The sequence below is a fragment of the Vidua macroura genome, chromosome 3, assembly GCF_024509145.1.
Source record: "Vidua macroura isolate BioBank_ID:100142 chromosome 3, ASM2450914v1, whole genome shotgun sequence".
NCBI classification, from domain to species: domain Eukaryota; kingdom Metazoa; phylum Chordata; class Aves; order Passeriformes; family Viduidae; genus Vidua; species Vidua macroura.
Window position 1 is genome coordinate 103904764 of NC_071573.1, and position 19544 is coordinate 103924307.

At 41.6% G+C, this 19544-nt stretch overlaps 1 protein-coding gene across 9 annotated transcripts in view; it reads right to left on the reverse strand.

Moving 5' to 3' along the window:
- Positions 1-19521, reverse strand: part of SMC6 (structural maintenance of chromosomes 6) — a 39674-nt gene extending 20153 nt beyond the window's left edge. For 2 of the 9 annotated variants that reach the window (XM_053972638.1, XM_053972637.1), the window contains exons 1-11: positions 18196-18954; positions 16361-16474; positions 13098-13243; positions 11102-11219; positions 9068-9173; positions 5426-5562; positions 4818-4879; positions 3875-3955; positions 1337-1438; positions 1027-1146; positions 844-939 (exon numbers count right to left, since the gene is read on the reverse strand). In XM_053972638.1, the coding sequence (XP_053828613.1) occupies positions 844-939; positions 1027-1146; positions 1337-1438; positions 3875-3955; positions 4818-4879; positions 5426-5562; positions 9068-9173; positions 11102-11219; positions 13098-13238 (963 nt within the window). In that variant the 5' untranslated portion in view covers positions 13239-13243; positions 16361-16474; positions 18196-18954. Of the gene's footprint in view, positions 1-843; positions 940-1026; positions 1147-1336; positions 1439-1672; positions 1692-3874; positions 3956-4817; positions 4880-5425; positions 5563-9067; positions 9174-11101; positions 11220-13097; positions 13244-16360; positions 16475-17068; positions 17164-18195; positions 18955-18979; positions 19124-19420 lie in introns of those variants that run through there. The other 7 variants (XM_053972634.1, XM_053972632.1, XM_053972633.1 and 4 more) reach the window with 7 other exon arrangements.
- Between the last annotated feature and the right edge of the window lie 23 nt (positions 19522-19544).

Consider the following 19544-nt stretch of genomic DNA (forward strand, 5'->3'; position numbering starts at 1 on the left):
TAAAGTACCATGACATCAAAAGAAATGAAACCAGCATCTAGACAATGTTCCTTCATCGCAACATAGACATGCTGATCATAAAGGAAAAATGCCTCAATTGTGAAACAAATACTTTTTAAAAGAAAGAAAAAAAAAACATAAAAACATTAAAAAAAAAAAAAAGGAAAATAAGTACTAACAAAGAAAATTTCGAGGAGTTTTAATAGACTGAAAAGTTTTGGGGTTGTTCAGCCTGAAGAAGTGGAGGTTGCATGAAGACTTCATAGCAGCCTTTCAGTAGCTGAAGGGGGGCGAAGGAAGCTGGAGAGGGGAGTCTTCATTATCTGTATTGATATGACAAGGAATAATGGGTTTAAACTGAAAGAGGGGAAATTTAGGTTAGATTATAGCGAATGAATTCTTTACTGTGGGGGTGGTGAGGCAATGGTACAGGCTGCCCAGAGAAGCTGTGGATGCCCCACACCTGGAAGTGCTCAGTGCCAGGTGGGATGGGGCTTTGAGCAGCCTCATCCAGTGGAAGGTGTCCATGCTCACGGCAGGGGGATTGGAACTGGAAGATCTTTAAGGTCTCTTCCCACCCAAACTATTCTATGATTCTACATTCAAAATGATGCCTGTTTCTCTGCACAAAATGTGTTTCAGATGTGAATCAGAATGTATGACAAAATTATTCTTTCTTGCTACCTACAGAAGTCTTAAGAACCATCACAAAACTTCCCAAGGTCTCCTGTAATCACTGCTCTTTTGTAAAGGCAATGATACCCAAGAAAACCTTCACAACATATCTCTGACTTGGGGGGTGATTATAGTTAGAGTGATAGATGGTTTAGACCATATACATACCTGGCATTCTTCTACCTTCTGAAGGAGCTCTGTATTTCCTTCTTCAGCTTTGACACCTTCTTTGAGCAGTTCTATTTCTTTTTCCATCTCACTCACCTAAAGAAGCCTATATTAGCATATGCACAGCAGACTGGGAATGAAGCACATTTCACATGAACAAACATATTTTAGCAAGACATTTACCACTGCCCACGCCATTTGATGTTTCAAATCTTCGAGACGACTTTGCATGTCATTCACAAATGCGATGCTTTTGAAAATTTCCTTCTTTTCCAAATAAAGCTGCTTAAGTTCTTCAAGACGCTTAAAAAAGAAAATAGGGGTTCAATCATGACTGCAAAAAGATGTGATATAATATAAAATTTTGGAAAGATTTGGGGTTTGTGAAATTTAATGTCATTGAGATCTAATAAAACCAAAACTATGCAGTTTTACTCCTGTACTTCCTTCACTGCTCAGAGCTGTCCTAATAATTACTTCAACTTTTACATACCTCTTCCCCTTGTTCTATCTGAATACGGGTATTTTTTTTTGTTTTCTCAATAAATGAATAATCTTCTTTCATTTGTTCCAGCTGAGTTGCCTTCATAAAAAACTAAAAAGGAATAAACAGATGCAGATGTGAGATCACCTTATCTAAGTGGACCTTCAGTAATTACAACAGAATAACCATTCATCCCAACATCCTGCATGTTGAATGATATCCAAAGTGAAAAAACTGGTCAGGTTGTGGTGGTACAACTTCCACCCCCTCCTCGGGCCACTAACTGACTAACAACCCAAATGGAACATCATTTTTGTTACTGAATTTTCAAAGAACGTTACTGACCTGAATTGTGGTCAGGACTAAAGCCCACCCTCTTGTGACCAATGGACAACGGTCCCAAGTGAGACCCACTGACTTCTCCTGGACCACAGTGGGCTGGGACAGCATCCCCCTCTGAGTGAGACACCACTGTGAGCCAGAGAACTCTCAGGTTTACTTGGAGGACTGCTGCCAGAAGCTGCCAGAGCCTGGGCTGATACCCCCAACTCCTCAGGGATCACCCTTCACCTGCTGAGAAGATCCAAAGGCATTTGACATGAGTACTTCTCTGAGCTGCAGGGGAATTTTTCACAGGTACACAACTAGTACATACTCTTAAGGTCTATTTACATACAAGTGTGCACATGGTATAGCAACTGTAGTATGAATGCTTCTTAAGATTCTTAGGTACTTAGATTAGTAAGAAAATTAGGCCTACAAGTGAGTTACCACTGTGCTATTGTAAACTCTTTGAGAATCGTCTGTCAAATTGTTGAAAGCAGGCTACTAATTAAGTACTGTTAAATTAATGCACTGTCAAAACCTTCAGGCCTAAACTGTGGTCAGGTCCAGAGCTCAGTTTGGCAAGTGGGTCCATTCTGAACCTTGTGACTTAATGGGAAGGTCTGCCTTACTCCTCTTTATCCTTACCTTTTTCCCATTCTAATCTGCACATAGATCATTTTAGGCTGATTTTGGTTTCAGATTGATTAATTTCAGGTTTAGTCCAGTTTTCCTCTTGTGCATCTATATAAGTAGAAGAGTGAACCTTGCCAACGAACCTAGCCACAATTTCACTCTAATATTAAACCTGCTTTAGCTGATACCTGTGCCAGTGGTTCCTTAGGCAACTTAAAACACTCATTTCCAATAGGGGTATTTCTGAATAATGAGCTAACTCAGCAGAGCCCTAAAATTTAAATTTATCCATCTCTTTAGAGAGAAGAATCTTCAAAAATATTGTTTGTGCAAGTGGATGATTGGTGCAATCAGACAGTACACTGGCTCTGGTTGGGATAGAGTTAAATTTCTTTACAGCAACTGTTACAGTTTTAGATGCATGATCAAAAAAGTACTGACTATACACTCTTATTTTAGCTGTTGCACTGAGGCCTCCTGTTTCTCACTCTGCCCTCTCAGTGAATAGACCAGCCAGGTGTAGAAGAAGTTGTGGAGGTATACAACCAGGCAGATGATCCCAAGCAGCCAAAGAGATACGCCACCTCAGAAAATGTCACTGTGATTGTTTAGCCCCAGCCACCTACTCACTTTCCCCTGGCGCGTGATAGGGAAGAGAATCAGAAAAGTGAAAGCAAGAAAACACATGAGTTGAGATAAAAAAAAGTATAATACAGCAAAAGCTGCACACGCAAGCCAAGCAAAACAAGGAATTCATTCATCATTTCCTGGGGCAGGCAGGGGTTCAGCCATCTCCAGGAAAGCAGGACATGCCTAACAGTGACTTGGGAAGACAAATGCATCATTCAAAACATCCTCCAATTCCCTCTTCTTCCCCCAGCTCTATATGCTGAGCATGATACCATATGATCTGGGATATCCCTTTTGTCAGCTGGGGTCATCTGTCCTGGATGTGACCCCTCCCAAAGCCTTGTGCACCCCCAGTCTCCTTGCTGGTGGGGTGGAAGAGGAAGAAAAAAAAGCCTTGACTCTGTGTAAGCCCTGCTCAGCAGTTACAAAAACAGCAATAAGGAAAACATCTCCCCATTATCAACACTGTTTTCAGCACAAATCCACATAGTAGCCCTCTACAAGCTGCCATGAAGAAAATCAACTCTAACCCAGCCCAAACCAGCAAAGTCATGCTCAGCAATAAAAACAGGTAAGAGAGGGTGTAGGGGGATTAGCCATCTTTTGCTTGGGCACTGGTTGGGCCTCAGTCTACCAATAGGAGGTGTTGAGTGATTCCCTTTGCATCTCTTATTTTGTTTCACTTTCTTTCTCTCTCCTTCCAGCTTTCACTTCAGTTATTACACAAATTATATATCATATTTCTAATTTTTTTTTTTACTTTTACTCTTCATTTACCATTCTCCCATCCCAAGCTCGGGGCAGCACAGAAGGGAAGTGTGGTATTTAGCTACTTACCTGAGTCAGCCCAAAAAAGGGCATTAAAATTAAGGAATTTGATTTTTTTTTGCCAGATGGTCTAAAAATTTGCAATCAGTATATTAATGTTTTATGACTATGCTAAATTTTTTTCCTTACCTTGTACTTGTCCCCTTCATTTTTAGTCTGTAAAAACTGTTTACTCATCTCTTGGGTTAAAACAGACACAGGATTATCTACCTGCAAAAATAAATAATTTTCATTTTATTTTAAATGCAAGTTACCATGTAACTGCAAATCCATGAAAGTGAGCGCCCTGTTTCAGTCTTGCAACCTATTACTAAGCTAATGTTGTGAAATCAAGCTTGCTAATCCTCTCACATCTTCAAAAAAAATCAAAACATAACAAACAAAACCAATAACAAACAGAAAATTAAAAAATCCAACTATATCAAATACAAAATAGAACCACATCAAGGACAACTAAGGAACTGCTTCCAAGAGGATACATGACTTCTATAAAAACAGTATCTGTAAGTTCCATTTATTTAACAAAATCAGCATTAGAAATTCTTGTTTTGTCAAAGTATTGCAATAAATGCAATTAATTGACTCATATAGTCTTACAGACATTGGCACAAAATAAAATCAGTACATACTAACTGAAATTTCTATTATTTGAAATGCTAAGTAAGTTGAATATTTTAAACTTCATATGCATTACCTGATCTTTTATTAATCAATTAGGCAGAAAAATAATATTCAAATTTCTGAAACAGCAAGAACTGAAATAATCAGCACAAAAAACTCTCCAGATACAAAAGAAACCTACATATGTCAAGACTTTCATCAACAGGACACATGACTCACAGCTCACAGATGACAGCAAATACTTATCTGTCTGGGACAGAATCCTATTTTGCATTGCATGAGGTATATATTTCAATTTTCCTTTTGCTGATGAATTTGATCTTTAAATGATATAGAAGAGGTGCAACTCTCTCCTTTAAGGAATGGTACATTTCTTTTTAATTGAAAAATTATAGTATCACATACCAATGTCTTCTTAAATTGCACAGAATTTAAACACTACAACAACTACCTGTATATTAAAGTGATCCAGTATTCCTATGAGTTCTTCTTTCTTTGAAGAAATTATGGTCCCTAGTGGTAAAAAAAAACAAAGGAAAAATATCAACAGGTACAATGTCCCAGAGTATTTTCTTCATTGTAGAAAATGTAAAAAATTAAATCCATATTTTTGTAACACAGACTTAGTCCTAAACTAGAAACACTGGTTAGGGGTTTGTTTTAATTATTATTTTTTCAATATATTTTCACTTGCACAGAAAGACTTCTAATTGAAGTCCTTCTTTGCCTCATAAACCCTCTGTGACAGAATTTAGATAAATCAGCAAATTCAATAAAACCTCAAAAAAGACTAAAAACTATGTTCAGCCTCATCACACAAGCAGATTTCTGTAAAAACATAATGTAACACCTGACATACTAATTAATACATGTCAAGAAATACATAATTGCTTTTGACATACTTAGTTTGGGATAAAAACAAAAAAATGGACATTGTCATCATCCTTGAGTGATTGTATGAAAAGAGAAACTTCATCTTTTACTAACATCAAGGCATTCAAAGCAATGAAGAAGTTTAGAAAACTTCTAAGACCAAGAACAAAACAAACTACCACAGACCAGATTTGCTTTTCAGTTTGCAAGTTCTGCTTCCATCCTGATTAATGCGCTGATTCACAGTAATAGAGGTACCATACAATTCTGGTTTAAATGCATCTCTTCCTTGGTTTCGCAAAGTTATGGAAATATCTGCAGAACTAAAAAAAAAAAAAAAAAAAAAAAAAAAAAAAAATCCCCTGAAATTAATTTCAAATCTAAAAATAACAACAAAAAAAAATCATAACATTTCAATTTTCCATATAAATTGTCTTGTGTCCTACAGGTCACCACTGCAAGTCACAGTACCAATCAGAAAAACAAGTATTTATTTGGTTTGAGCCATAACAGGATTAGACACATTGCTGGTTTAAAACCCAGCAGGAAAAGTAAACCCACTCAAGCTGTCCCCTCCCTTTCCTCCAGCCCCTTCCCACGGTGGAGGAAACAACAGTAGAGATTACAAAACAGGATCACAATTTACTGCAAAATCTCAAAACCACAATATTAGTAGGAGTGTACAAAACAGAGAGTGTTTTACCCACAGAAGGGTATTCACCACTAAACAAAAATGCTTCCCCAAGACAGCACCTGGCATGGTTTCTCAGACAAAGGCAAAAAGGCAACTGGCCTCGTGCTGGGCCATGTATGGCATGAGGAAACAAAGGCACTATGTCAGAGATGCTCATGGCCTAACTTTCCTCTTCCCCAGCCTGAAAACAACGGAAAAACAGGGACAAGACAGAACCTGGTGGGACCTGCCAGGGCTCTGAATCATGTCAGGGGACCCTTTTCCTGGGCCTGACTGCACACGAGCGGGACTGGAGCGCTCAGCGGCTCTGGCAGCGGCGGTGCTGCACTGCTGCTGCACAGGCACGGCGCCTGTGGCCGGGGCTCCACGCGGCTTGGCTGGGCTCTGCTCCGTGCCGCTGCTCCGCGCCGCTGCTGTTCCCTCCCTTTTCTTCTCTCAGTGGCATCTCGGGCTCGCCGGCGCTGTCTTTCAGCACCAACCAGAAAAGCCGTGGCTCGGAGGAAGGGGAAAGGGGCCGTGTCTTGGGGTGATTTCATGATGATGATCTATTCCCGATTGTCTGCTTTATGTCCAAAAATGGCTGCTGTGGCTTTAAGGTGGGTCCAGAGGAGGGGCGCGAAGCTTTGCGGGCTCCTGTGTGGACTTCGTGTTCAAGACTCACTCGCCAGCACGCTGGGTGCTGTGGAGAGCAGCAGTTGCTTTATTGCTTAGCTAACTCGATTTTTTAGGAGCTGAAGCAAGAAGTTTCCTTTTTCCCCTCCACCCCAACTTTCTCCTGGACAGCAGCAGCAATCCTTCTGCAAGTTTTTTTGTTTTTTCTTGAATTGCTTCAGCTTGGTTTTGGTCCAAGATCAGATAATCACCAAGACTGGCAGTGGTGGCCACTCCAGCCAGCCCAAAACCTCGGGCAAAGATGAATCAATAAGAGAAAGGACACCAAAATCCACCAGCTGTATCTGCTGTGAGAAGGGGACCAACACCAGAGGTTCAGCAGGTTCCCATCTGATTTGCCCAAGCCGCTGCACGAATTTTTCCCTCTTCCCTGAGACAAAAGCCAGCCACCATTCTGTCCCCCCTTTGCCATGCAGTCAGCCTGTTTATTTCTCCCCCTAGCATTCTGAGGTTTTTTTTATTGTGGTGTGGGTGGGATAAGGTTCTGAAAGTTCAATATCTAGCATTTATTACATTTTTTTCATGCCATGCAGGCACTTTGTTAGTTAATAAACAGGGTTTTTCTAGTTTCACCCACTGGTATTCATTTTCTAATTGGCAAAAGGGATTACTGAAGCCATTCTCTTCTGAGGAGACACTCATTCCAGAGTGTTTTCTCCTAAATCTGTCTCTAAACCAAGACAGACTGCCAGTGGCAGAGACAGGCAAAGTCTGCTGGGCTGACCCTGACACCTACACACCCGTTTTCTTGAACCTGGGAAAATCAAAAGCTGCTTTCGGCCCCAGCTTCCTTGTGCTGACACCACAGCCCTGCCATGATGTGGGTGGTATGGAATCAAACACTGCCAGAAACTCCAGCCCTCTTCTCCATAACCACGAGAGACACACTGCTGCCATACACTGACTGCTTGCACCTCCTATGCTTCACCTAATGAGCCAAAAGCAAATATTTGTGAGAGAAGATTTCATCCATCTTCCCTTCTCATCTGAGTGCCCTCATTTTACATCACAGAATCAAGCTGCTTTTTGGTAGTTCTCCTTTTTCAAATTGGCTTCTGTATAAAACAGTTGTCTGGCTTCTACAGCCTAACCAAAGTATTCTATAGCAGAATGCTTGAGCCATTCTTCTGGAAAAGATGAGATGTGATTTCAGTTCCAAATTCCTTCTTCCTGTTTCTCCAGTGAGTGCTGGAACATTAACTTCATATACATAAGGCAAGTACTACAACAATTTTACTCTTATGCATCTCTGAAAGTAAAAGGCTGGGACTCTGAATAACAGCTTCATGTAAATATAAACTCACAAGCCTCCTATCTTTTTATTGGTTTCCCTAAACACATTATCTCCACTCTCAGAGCAGATATGAATCTGCATCTTGCATGTTTAAATATGCAGCTGTAAGTCAAGGTCTTTATATTCATTCACGTCACCAGAAAGATTGAAAACTAGTTAACCTCACTGCTTGCAAAACAATGATAACTAGTCACCTATGAATTTTTCTAGTGGACTCCATTTTTCTGTAGGATATTCAACTGCAGAGTGGAAGTAATACAGAAGAGCAGGGAATATAGAGAACATATCACTATGTTAGCTAGCTCAGTGTCTCAGTTTCAGGTAGGACAGAGCTAATTTTCTTGCCATTACTGTGAGGGGCAGAGGCCGGAGCCATGTGAGTGTTGTTATTCTGTGCCCCACACATCATCCATGGGGCCACAGCTTCAGTTGGAAGAGAAGGAGAGCACAAAGTGGAACTGCCACCATTTTGTTCCTTTATTCCAGGTAAAGTGGATAGCAAGTGAAGCAGTGGGGTGGTTCCAGTCCTACGCTGGAGTTGGTGTGTCATTGTTTTTCTTGTCTTGGGCTTGGGGAGGTAATGTGGGTGCAGATGATTTGTGCACCGCTGTTCCTTTTTTTTCACCACGGAGGAACGGACACTTCCATTTGCCATTTTCTTTGTCTCAGAAGATGTCTGACTTGGGCTGTGGTGCAGTTGCCTTGAGTCAGACTCTGAGCATTTTTGCTTGTAAACACCCTCTTTTATACACTGTTGTTATTACTATTGTCGCTGTTAGTGTTTGTTTTCCTTATCTCGTTGATGGCTTTTTGCAGCACATTTTTATTACAACACATAATCTCTACCTTTATCCCTCTCTCACTGAAGGGGACAGAGACCAGCTGTTTGGAGCTTAATTTCCAGTTGGTTTTGAAACACAACATTCAGAAATAATGATATACTAGTGGTAAAACTTCTGAAGTTTTTTGTTTTCAGGGTTTGGGGTTTTTTTTTGCGAGGGGAGAGTGTTGTTTAAATATGGTCTCTTCAGCATTATGCTTTTTATTCAAGTCTGGTGGATCCCATAAGAAGATGCAGAAAATTAGTGTAAACAGAAAACTCATTAAGCTAACCTCAATGACAATCACCAAACTACAAATGCAACTTTTAGATTGAAGTTTAACTTACGTCTCTCCTTTTTGAATAAACATTTTTAATGAGGAACCTCTGTTAGTTGCAGTGGCTTTTCCACCAAGTCCAACAATTAGTGCTGTCAATACAGAACTTTTTCCACCTGTAATTGAAGCATTGAACTTGTTTTAAAGAGAAGATACTGTAATTTCTACTCCACTCATATGACAATTTTTTGACTTGTTATATATTCATGCATTAGAAGTCCAAATTCTGTCCTTATTGAACATATAAAATAACAATAATGCTAATAAAGTATCTGCCATTTTCAAGGTTCTCCCTAAAAAAACCCAACGTGCTGAGCCAAACTTCTGTTACTTCTATTTAGCAATTTGCATTCAACACGGCATAGGTCAGAAGGAAGGAATCTCCCCTTTTGTAAAAGCATACTGAAAACACATATACAACAAAAGAAATCGAACACACATTACCATTTATCTAACTATCTGAAAGGTTTTAAGCTCTCTTTCAAAGTTTACGTTTATTTTTTTAATTCTTTCTCCAGCAGAAACAGGATAGTATCACTTCCTTTTCCTATAATAGTTTCTATGTCCTGGTTTAGCTGGGATAGAGCTCCTTTTCTACCTAGTAGCTTGTGCTGTGTTTTGGGTTCAGCATGACAATAATGCTGATAACATGCTCATGTTTTGGTTGTTGCTAAGTAGCAAAGCTGAGGACTCTTCATTGTCTCATACTCTGCCACTAAGGAGGTGCACAAGAAGGCAGGAGGCAGCCTGGCCAGGAGAACTGACCCAAACTGGCCAAAGGGATATTTCATACAATAGAACGTCATGCCCAGCGCATAAACTGGGGGATGCTGTCCAGGAGCCATTGATTGCTGCTCACGGATGGGCTGGTTGTGAGCAACTGCATTATGCATAACTTGTTTCTCTTGCATTTTATTCCTCTCTTTCTTTCTGTTTTTCATGACAGTAATTATTATATTTTATTTCATTTCAATTATTAAGCTGTTCTTATTCCAAACCACAGCTTTTACCTTTTTCCAATTATCCTTCCTATCCCACTGGGGGACATGGGGAAGTGAGTGAGTGGCTACATGATATTTAGCTGCCAAAAGGGATTAAATTACAACAGTCCTTTCTAGCACCCAGTGTGGGGCTTAAAGGGTTGATATAACTGACCAGAGTATGTTAAAACAAATTTGCTCTAAGCATTCATGATATTAGCTTAATAGTTGCTGATCACAGTGCTGATTTATTTTTTCTCAGAGCTGTTGTGCTGGTTCTCAAAGCTGAATTATGTAACACCTTCCTCATAGCATGAGCTCCCTACTTTGGTGTTTATCACCTTTGGGGCCTGGGCTAAGGCTATAATTTTGAAGTACTCTGCAATGCTGGCTGATAAGGCATGATATGATAAATGACATGATGTGACATGACGGATCCGCTGGCCTGGTCTGCGCACTCGGCGCCACCCTCATCCCCGGGCTGCGGGAGCCATCTAGCGGCGACTGTTCACAATTACACCTTTCACCGTTCCCAGAGCCAACCTAGAGAGGCCACGCGTACCCCTCCTTCTCCAGGCTAACAACTACAACAGCTTTTCAAAATTTTGGATGTCCTCGGGAAGCTCAAACCATCAGGAAGCAGGATGTTGCTGAATGTACTTCAGATCTAGTTTACCATTATGCAACTATCAGCAGTACTTCAACCCCCCATTACAATCATGTGGTTCCTCCAAACTCAGTGATGGCCACTGCAGGCACTTGGACAATTATAGTGCATTTAATAATAAACATATAAGTACATTTAGTTCAAATAAAAAATTATGCATTATTTAGCTATTAAAATATTTATATTCACATTATCTTTTGCAAAAATCTCCAATTTTAAGACCTAGTTCACCAGCCTTTAACTACTGGGATAGACCAGTGTGGTACTTCATTTCAAAAGTGAATCCTTGTCCACACCTAAAAGATGGCCAGCAATTCTTTTTCAAATAAAAAACTACGTCTTCTACATTATTAACAGAAGTGTTCTTTGACAAAGATGCTATGCAATTAATACTTACTTCCATTGGTTCCAACAACAAAATTGAGATTTGATCCAAACTGAAAAGGCCCCAGATTTGAATGGCACATGAAGTTCTTCAGCTGGATACTTTCAATTATCCCAACCTCACCGTCAGGCTAAAGAATGAACAATTAAACTCAAGTTATATATGCATTTTAATGAGATTAAGTTTATATATTTTAAACACAATGAAAATCAAAATGACTGTATGATATAAAACATCGGTTGTTGCAAGGCACAAGGAACAGAAGGGTTTCACAACACTGTGTAAAGTCGCTTGCTATAGAGCAGTTATTTAGCAAAATAAAAAGTTACCAAAGCTGATCCCTCACACACAGTAACTTTCAGTTCTCCCTATTACTACCTTACTGTCAATACACGAAATATTAAGACAACAGATCCACAGAGTTGGCTGACCAAGTTAAAGCATGTTTTTAAGGGCATTGTCCAAATGTCTTGTAAATACTCACAGGCTTGGGGCACCAACCACCTCTCTAGGAAGCTGTACTGGCTTTGGGTTGAGGTAGCAGGGGCAGGAAGCTACAAGGGTGGCTTCTGTGAGAACCTGCCAGAAGCTTCCCCATGTCTGACAGAGCCATTGCCATTTCCCAGGCACCCTCAAGACACACCTACTGCTGACCAAGGTTGAGCCCGTCAGCAACAGCGGTAGTGCCCCCAGGATAAGAGCCAGGAAAGGGAAATTGCAATTGCAGCAACTGCAGCCAGAGAAGAGAGGAGTGAGAATATGTGAGAGGAGCAGCTCTGCAGACACCAAGGAGGGGCAGGAGGTCCTCCAGGCATCAGAGCAGAGATCCACCTGCAGCCCATGGAGCAGAAGCCCCTGCTCCTGCGCTGGAGCAGGTGGATTTCCAAAGGAGGCTGTGACTCTATGGGAAGTCTACACTGGAGCAGGTTTGCTGGCAGGACTTGTGAACCCATGGGGGACCCACACTGGAACAGGCTGTTCCTGAGGGACTGCATGCTATGGAAGGGATCCACACTGGAGCACAGAATGACTCTTCCCTCTGAAGAGGAACGAGTGGCAGAGACAACATGTAATGAACTGACTGAAGCCCCCATTCCCTGCACTGTTGGGTTGGGGTGAGAAGAAAATTGGGAGTGAAGAGGAGCCAAGGATGGGTGGAGGGGAAGGTGTTTTAAGATTTGGGTTAATTTCTCATTATCTCTCAAATACAGATTTGCTTGTAAATAAATTCAGTTAATTTCCCCAGGCTGAGTCTGTTCTGCCCATGACAGTCACTGGGGAGTGATCTCTCCCTGCTCTTATCTCAACCACAAGCATTTTGTTGTATTTTCTCTCCCCCGTCTAGGAAAGGAGGGCAGTGACAGAGTGGTTTTGGTGCACACCTGGAACCCAGAGAGGTTCAACCCCCTAGAGAAGCCTGGTCCAGTATCTTACCACTGGTAAAGAAATGTTTCCTAATGTCCAATCTAAATACACAGGACAGTATTCGCAACCTCAAAAATCATTTTTTAAGGTCTTCTGTCAAACTAAAATTCAACTACTAAAAGAAAAGCAGAAAAAAAAATTCCTGTTTTCAGGTTTCTTTCCCATCAAAATTTGCATTTCGAACACTAGATTTTTTTCAGATATCTGAAAGTGTCAGCAACGCAAAACAAACAAGTATTTGGCACTTCTTTTAAGTAAATAAATAGTTTTCCAAATATTTTGTTTGCCTTTACTATAACCATAAATGAAATATACCATAGTTCTATCAAAATCCATTTCCTTCATTTACTTCACAACTTCAGTAGTATTCCTCCTATTAAATCAGAAGATTGTTATGTTATGATTGACTATTATAACTGGATGACCCAATAAAGTAAGAATAACCTCATGCAGAAGTCCTTACCACAGACAGCATCCCTAGTTTCTTTTATCTTTCTTCTACTGATGCCTACATCCAAGACATTTATTTCAATAGGCACAGAACTTTTCTTATATCTTCATCTCTATGACTTTTTATACTTACCAACTGTGAAGGGGCACTACTATTAGCTGAGAACTCTAAAGTTTCTTCATCAGACTCATCACTATGTACATCTGTGTATTCTTTTCTCTGCCTTTTCTGGGACCCAGGAGTTAAAACACTTTCTTCCTTTCTCTTACCCATGAGTACTGAAAAATGAAAGTAATGAAATATTATAGTTTTCAGTTTTCTAGGTGACAACACATCCACAGGTGATAACACAGAAATACCGAATTATTTACTTTGGTAAAACAAGTATTAAAATCATAGCAAATATTGCAACAAATACTTTCCCAGAACTGAAATCTCAGTTAACTTAAGGCTATGCTTGCTATGAAGGAGTTGCATCAAAACAAAGGAAACACAGCTTCATTATTCTAATCAAGCTGAATAAATAAAATCAACCTTGATTCTGTTTTCCATGGTAGATTAGACTTTGGAATACTTGCTAGAATTGTTTTTGGTTAGTGATGGAGCTGAAGATTATGGTAAAAAGTGTAACTAACATAGTATAATCAGCAGCATCAATATAGGTTTGATTAAAGTCAGCTGCATGGCCAAAACCAAAGTGTATTAATTATTTGTGGTTGACAAAGGCCAAGAAAATTAATATGCAGAACACATAAAAGTAGAATAAAGGAAAATTTAGATTCATAGCTCTGTTCCTGAGCTGTTTCTTACACTACAAGGTAATATAACATGATCGCAGTAAACAAACTGCTCCTAATAAAGAGTAACTATTCTCTCTATATAGAGGACACATGTATAAATTTCCTCTACAAATGAATAAATAATGCACAGACTTCCAGCACTAATAGGACTGGTCTGAAACAGATCTTGCAAAAGTAACAAGCTTTACTAAAAAATACAAAAATATTGTATTTTCTGTAATCATAAGCTTATGGCATGGTTTTTATTCCCTCAAAAGTACATATTACATTCTTCATACCTACAGACCCAAAGACCTACACAAAATACAGAAGTTGACATACTTGCCCTCAGTAGAAGCAAGGTGCTATTTACACAAATGCAATACACAATCTTTTTATTTGTCAGCAGTTAAGTCAGCTACTGATAAGTATCTAAAACAGGCTAAAACTAGTATCAGTTGCAGAGTTTTCTGATATCAAAACTTTTCTGAAATGGATTATGCTCTCCTACTCAGCTTTGTTTGCTGGAATTTCATCTAGAGCTCCCCTGTAAGAAAGATGACAACCAATTTTAATGCACAGCACCAGTTCAGGGAAAATTCAGAGGCAATAAAAGTACTTAACATTTACTCCTACAGAAAGATCACTGAATGACACATGGCCTAAGAATGTGCTGCTTATTTATAAAAAAAAAAAAAATTTTTTTTTTTAATGTGTAGGGTGCAGAAAAGAATGACCAGCATTAAAGACATAGCATGCCCAAAGTTGGTAATTCATGTCTAAACACACTGGGGGCTTGGAGGCCAGAAGACTCCTAGCCATGGATCCAGGTGATGACAACAAGCAAGCACTTCCTTGTCCCTCAGGACAGATGGGATAATCCAGGAGAGAAGTCATAGAGGTCAGCCTAACAGCTCCTAACATGATCTCCTGGAGGGAGGTGGCACATTCTGTGAGAAAGCCGGGTGGGTCAGCACAGCGGGTCCAACTGTGCAGTGCACAGCCTCGGGAACCCAGGGGCTCCCTTGTCAAAGCCCTCCCAGAGCTTCTCAGTGGGTCTTGCTCCACATTCTCTCTGTTTTAAGATTAGTTACTTGGAGAATCTACAGAGAAATCAATGAAATAAAGACTGCTGAAGCACAACTTTAGTCACAAGAAGTTGTGCCGCAATGGAAAGGAGCAGACTATTTTCCCTTTTCTCATTCTGTCTCATCCCTCTGAGTGCAAGCATCTTTTTACACAACAAAATAATAAATCACCTCAAGTCTTTGATTCTATGAAAAAGTAATGCAGGAAAAAACTTCTTTAACGTTGTTAGGTGAGCTCCTAAACACTTCACCATGAAGATCTGTATGCATGGGTCACTGTGGAGAAAGATGCTTCTCTGAGCAGTTTCCTTGTGTCAGCCTAATGCTCTGGTCAAACTACTGCCTGAATTCAGCTGACAAGAGGTCAGATAGCTTAAACTACCAAGTACCACAGAGAACAGCATTTATTATAAGAGACACACGAGACATCAAAATTTCCTACTTCATTACAAAGAATATCTAATTTCTAGTCTATATATTTATTGACTGCTTTATAAAATACAGTGTCTTATGATCCCCTCATTAATTTTCCATGACATAGCATCTAAAAGATAAAGAAAAAACAGTATTAATTGTTGCATCCCGGGTTGCGTTCAGATTAGAGTTTCATGTTAGTTAGCTGGTTCTGTGCACCCCCGTGTTTCCCCCCGCGATGGTTCGCTCCAGGCTGCCTGCCATTGGAGCTTCCCCACGCCACTCCAGTAACCACCCCCTGTTCATTCCTGAAACTTCCCTGTCAGTTATCCCATCCCCGCGTCCCCATTCGTCCCAGAGCCCCATGTCCACCCCTGTCGCGTCCCCGTTGGTCGCCATGGTCCACGTCACCAGCATGGTGCCTGTCCCCATTGGGCGGGAGGGCTTCTGCCCTCCTCGGCCCGCCCCCTATAAAATCCCGCACGCCCCCAGTCCCAGCGCCATTTTGTCCACACGGCCCTAGGGAGTGGCCACGGTTCTCCATCGCAGCTCCACGTGACAATAAAAGCTCTCCAGCCAACTGCACAGACAGACTGGACATTCCTTCGCCTCTTTGTCTCGCCCTAGCACCAGCCAGAGCGTGGCCAGCCCCACCCCGGTGTGCTGAACGCCGCAGCGCCCGGGTCGCGCAGCAGCCCCGGTCCCGCCAAGAAGCAGCGCCTTAGCCGGGCTCTCCAGAGCGGCCCAGGACCGGGGAAAACAACACAACGCCGCACTTAATCCCTTTCCATCATGTGGAATGAACAAAATTCAAAGCAAATGTAGAAATACAATAAACTTGCCAGCTGACACTCCTGCAATAATTTTGTATGGTAGAGATTTCTTTATCAAATATTAGAGAAGGAAGAGAAGGAGGATGATTATGCTTATTACTGATTATTATTACTATTATTATTATGATGATGCCCATGAAGTATTTACAGCTAAACTACCATATCCACTTTATGTTATGTAGTTTAATACAACACACAAGGCAATCAAGGAGCAAATACACTTCATGATTCGGCTTACATATCTTTTGCTATGCTACTCTGGGTTTACTACAAACACATGCCTTCATGCTCAAATTACTCAGACCAGGAAGCAGTCACTTGCAAGCTCTTGGCATCCATCACCCCAGTATGAAGACAAGTATTCATGGAATCTGCTGTTTCATTAAAATCTTCCTCTAAAAAGAAGGGGAAACATAAGCTTTAAATGCTGTAATTAATAACATCCAAACTAAAGATGAGGGCTATGAGTTCCACTGCTATACAATTTGAACATTTAAGGAAAAGAGAGTATAAGAGTGGAAAACAGAACAAAATAATCTCATGTAATCTAACTATGAGGAAGGCAAAAGACAGAACTGTCTGCACCTCAAAACTGTTGAAGAGCTAGTACTGAAAACAAAACTTAACTGGAACTACAGGCAAACTCAGCCTCAGAACTTATGACAAATATCAGTGGATGCAGAACCTTCCCTGAGTACAAAAAACCCAAAAGGAGCAAGAAATTGACCACAACCACAAGGAACCCATTAATAAGATTTTACAAGAAAAAAGGCTTTAAAAGGCACAGGAAGAAATAACCAACATTAAAAAAAAATACACAGAAAACAACACATTTGAATTTTATCTTCATTTCATCTTGATATTTTTGACAGGAAAAGATTTTTTTTTACATTACTTGCTCCCAAAACTCTTGCACCAAGGCACCCCTGATTTTCTACATTAAGTTTTTAATTGAAAAAACTATTGCTTTCAGTCTCAGCACTACTTACCCTAACTTTAACAACAATTTGGGAATAACTATTCAAGGCAAAGGAAAAGGAGCTGATCCAAGCTATCTGAAGATTATTAAAGTATGCAATACTATACTGGAAACAATCTGGCAAAAAAATACATCAATACATTTTAAAATATATAACAGACTACTGAGAAGCCAACAAAGGACATTATTGACAAATGTTAACAAAAGGATTTTTTAATGGATCAGGTATCATACGTAATATCTAAAGTATAAAATATACTTTAGTGTATTACAATATAAAGTAAGACTATGTTAATGGAAACTTGTGATGACAAAGTCAAGTTAATAATTCAAACAAGAATCCAACAGTCATTCAGGAAGAGAAATCAAGAGTACTGATTTAATAAAAATAAACTTCACTATCATGGAACATAAGAGTATACAGTTAGGAATAAAAACTGGATCTATAATTGGGAGCAGGCAAGAGAGATTCAGTTATAAAAACAGTCAAAGGACCACTACAAATTACAACAAGCAATTTTTATGCATATAGTGAGAGCACAAAAGAAAACTGCAAGCCCCAAATGTCCTGTATAAAAGGTAAGGACTGCTATATGTTAGAAAAGTACTTACCCTGCACACATCAAAGGATAGGAAGGCAGAGGCTGCATCCACTGATATTCACCCATGTTCCAACTTAATCAATGGCCTATATTTCCACAGTACTCACTGCTATGGAGTTCTACAACTGTTTCCCTTTTCCCTGCCTGGCTGGTCACAGCTTGGCTCATCCAGAGCTGACACAACCAACCCGCTGTCACCAAGCCCACATCACGGGTTTCCTAACAGCCCCTGCTGGCCTGGTATCCACATAAGGTAGGCAGGTATCCCATCTGTCTTGTGGGACATCCACTTTAAACACTCTGGACACAGCTCAGCTATAACCCTGCCTTTCACCCAGCTGGCAAAACAGATGTAAAGCAAAGACATCAGAGCAGACCTATTGCAGGATGAACACAAGATATGGTAAGGAGAGGAAGAAAATACTTGAGGTCTTTAGCTGATATATAGCACACTACATTTAACAGTCACAAAAACAGCAATAAAATTACAAATTAACACTAACAGTTAATAATAATGAAGGAAGTACAACACTACCTGTTGTACTTAAAGGGAGGTATTTCAGATGGTGGAAGTCAGAAGCCCAGTCTTCAAGACACAGCAGTGGAGTGCTCTACATTTTTGGGACTATCTGAGGCAGATGTTCCATGTTAGACTGTATGTCTGACGTTGACAACTCCTCTCCTAATACATTTGCAGCCAGTGCATAAGAAGACTATGCCATCCCATCAAACACTGGAGAAGTACTGCCTGACCCACAGAATCACAGAATGGGTAAGGCTGAAGGGACATAATGGGTCATCTGGTCCAGCCTCCCTGCTTAAGCAGGGTCATCCCAGAGCACATAGTACAGGATTGTGTCCAGGCAGTTTCTGAATATCTCCAGTAAGGGAGACTCCACAGACTCTCTGGGCAATCAGTTCCAGTTCGTGTTCACCTGCACAGTAAAGATATTCCTCCTCATGTTTGGGTGGAACTTCCTGTACATCAGTTTCTGCCCGCTGCCTCCAGTTTTATTGCTCGGCACCACCAAGAAGAGCCTGGTCCATCCTTTTGATACCCTCTCTTTAGATGTTTATGCAGACTGAGGTCCCCTCTCAGCAGTCTTTTCTCGAAGTTGAGCAAGCCCAACTCTGTCAGCCTTCTCCTCATAAAAGATGCTTCAGCCCATTAATCATCTTTCACAGCCCTCCACTGGACCTCCATCTCCCTCTTGTACTGAGGAGCCCAGAACTGCACTGCGGCACCGAGGGCAGCTCTGCCTCCTCTACGGACAGCGAAACCGAAAGCGGGGCAGAAATCCCCTCAAGTCCGCCATTACCTGTTGCTTTTCCCAACACCGAATGACCCGGAAGGCTCCCCCACCCCCTAGCAAAGAGACACGGGTCCCTTGGCGGCTGGAACGCCCGTGCGGCCGCCGCTCCTGCTCGCCGCCGTCAGAGACGGGCACCCGAGGGAGCGCTCACACCCGGCGGGGCGCCCACGCTGGGCAGCGGGTGACAAACGCCAGCTCCGACCGCTAACTGGCCCCGCAGAGCCACCTGCGACAGAACCGCGGCGCCAGGCCGGGGGCAGCGGGAGGAGCGGGAGGAGCGGGCGGCAGCCGTTGCTCCGCCCTGCGGCTGCCAGGCCGTCCTCCCTCCCTCCCAGCTGTCCAGAGCGCGGCGCGCCCGGACAGCGCCCGCCAGGATCTTAGCCCGGCATGGGTCACCCGTCCCTCGTCTCCCCTCCCTTCGCCCCTCGCCTGCTCCCGCCCCGTTACCTGGGACAGCTCCCGATCCGTGCACGGCGGGGCGGACGGGGCGGGACGGGCCGGAGCGGGCGGAAGAGCCGCCGCCGCGAGTGCGGCGCCTGCGCGCTCCGCGTCCCGCGGGGCCCGTTTCCGT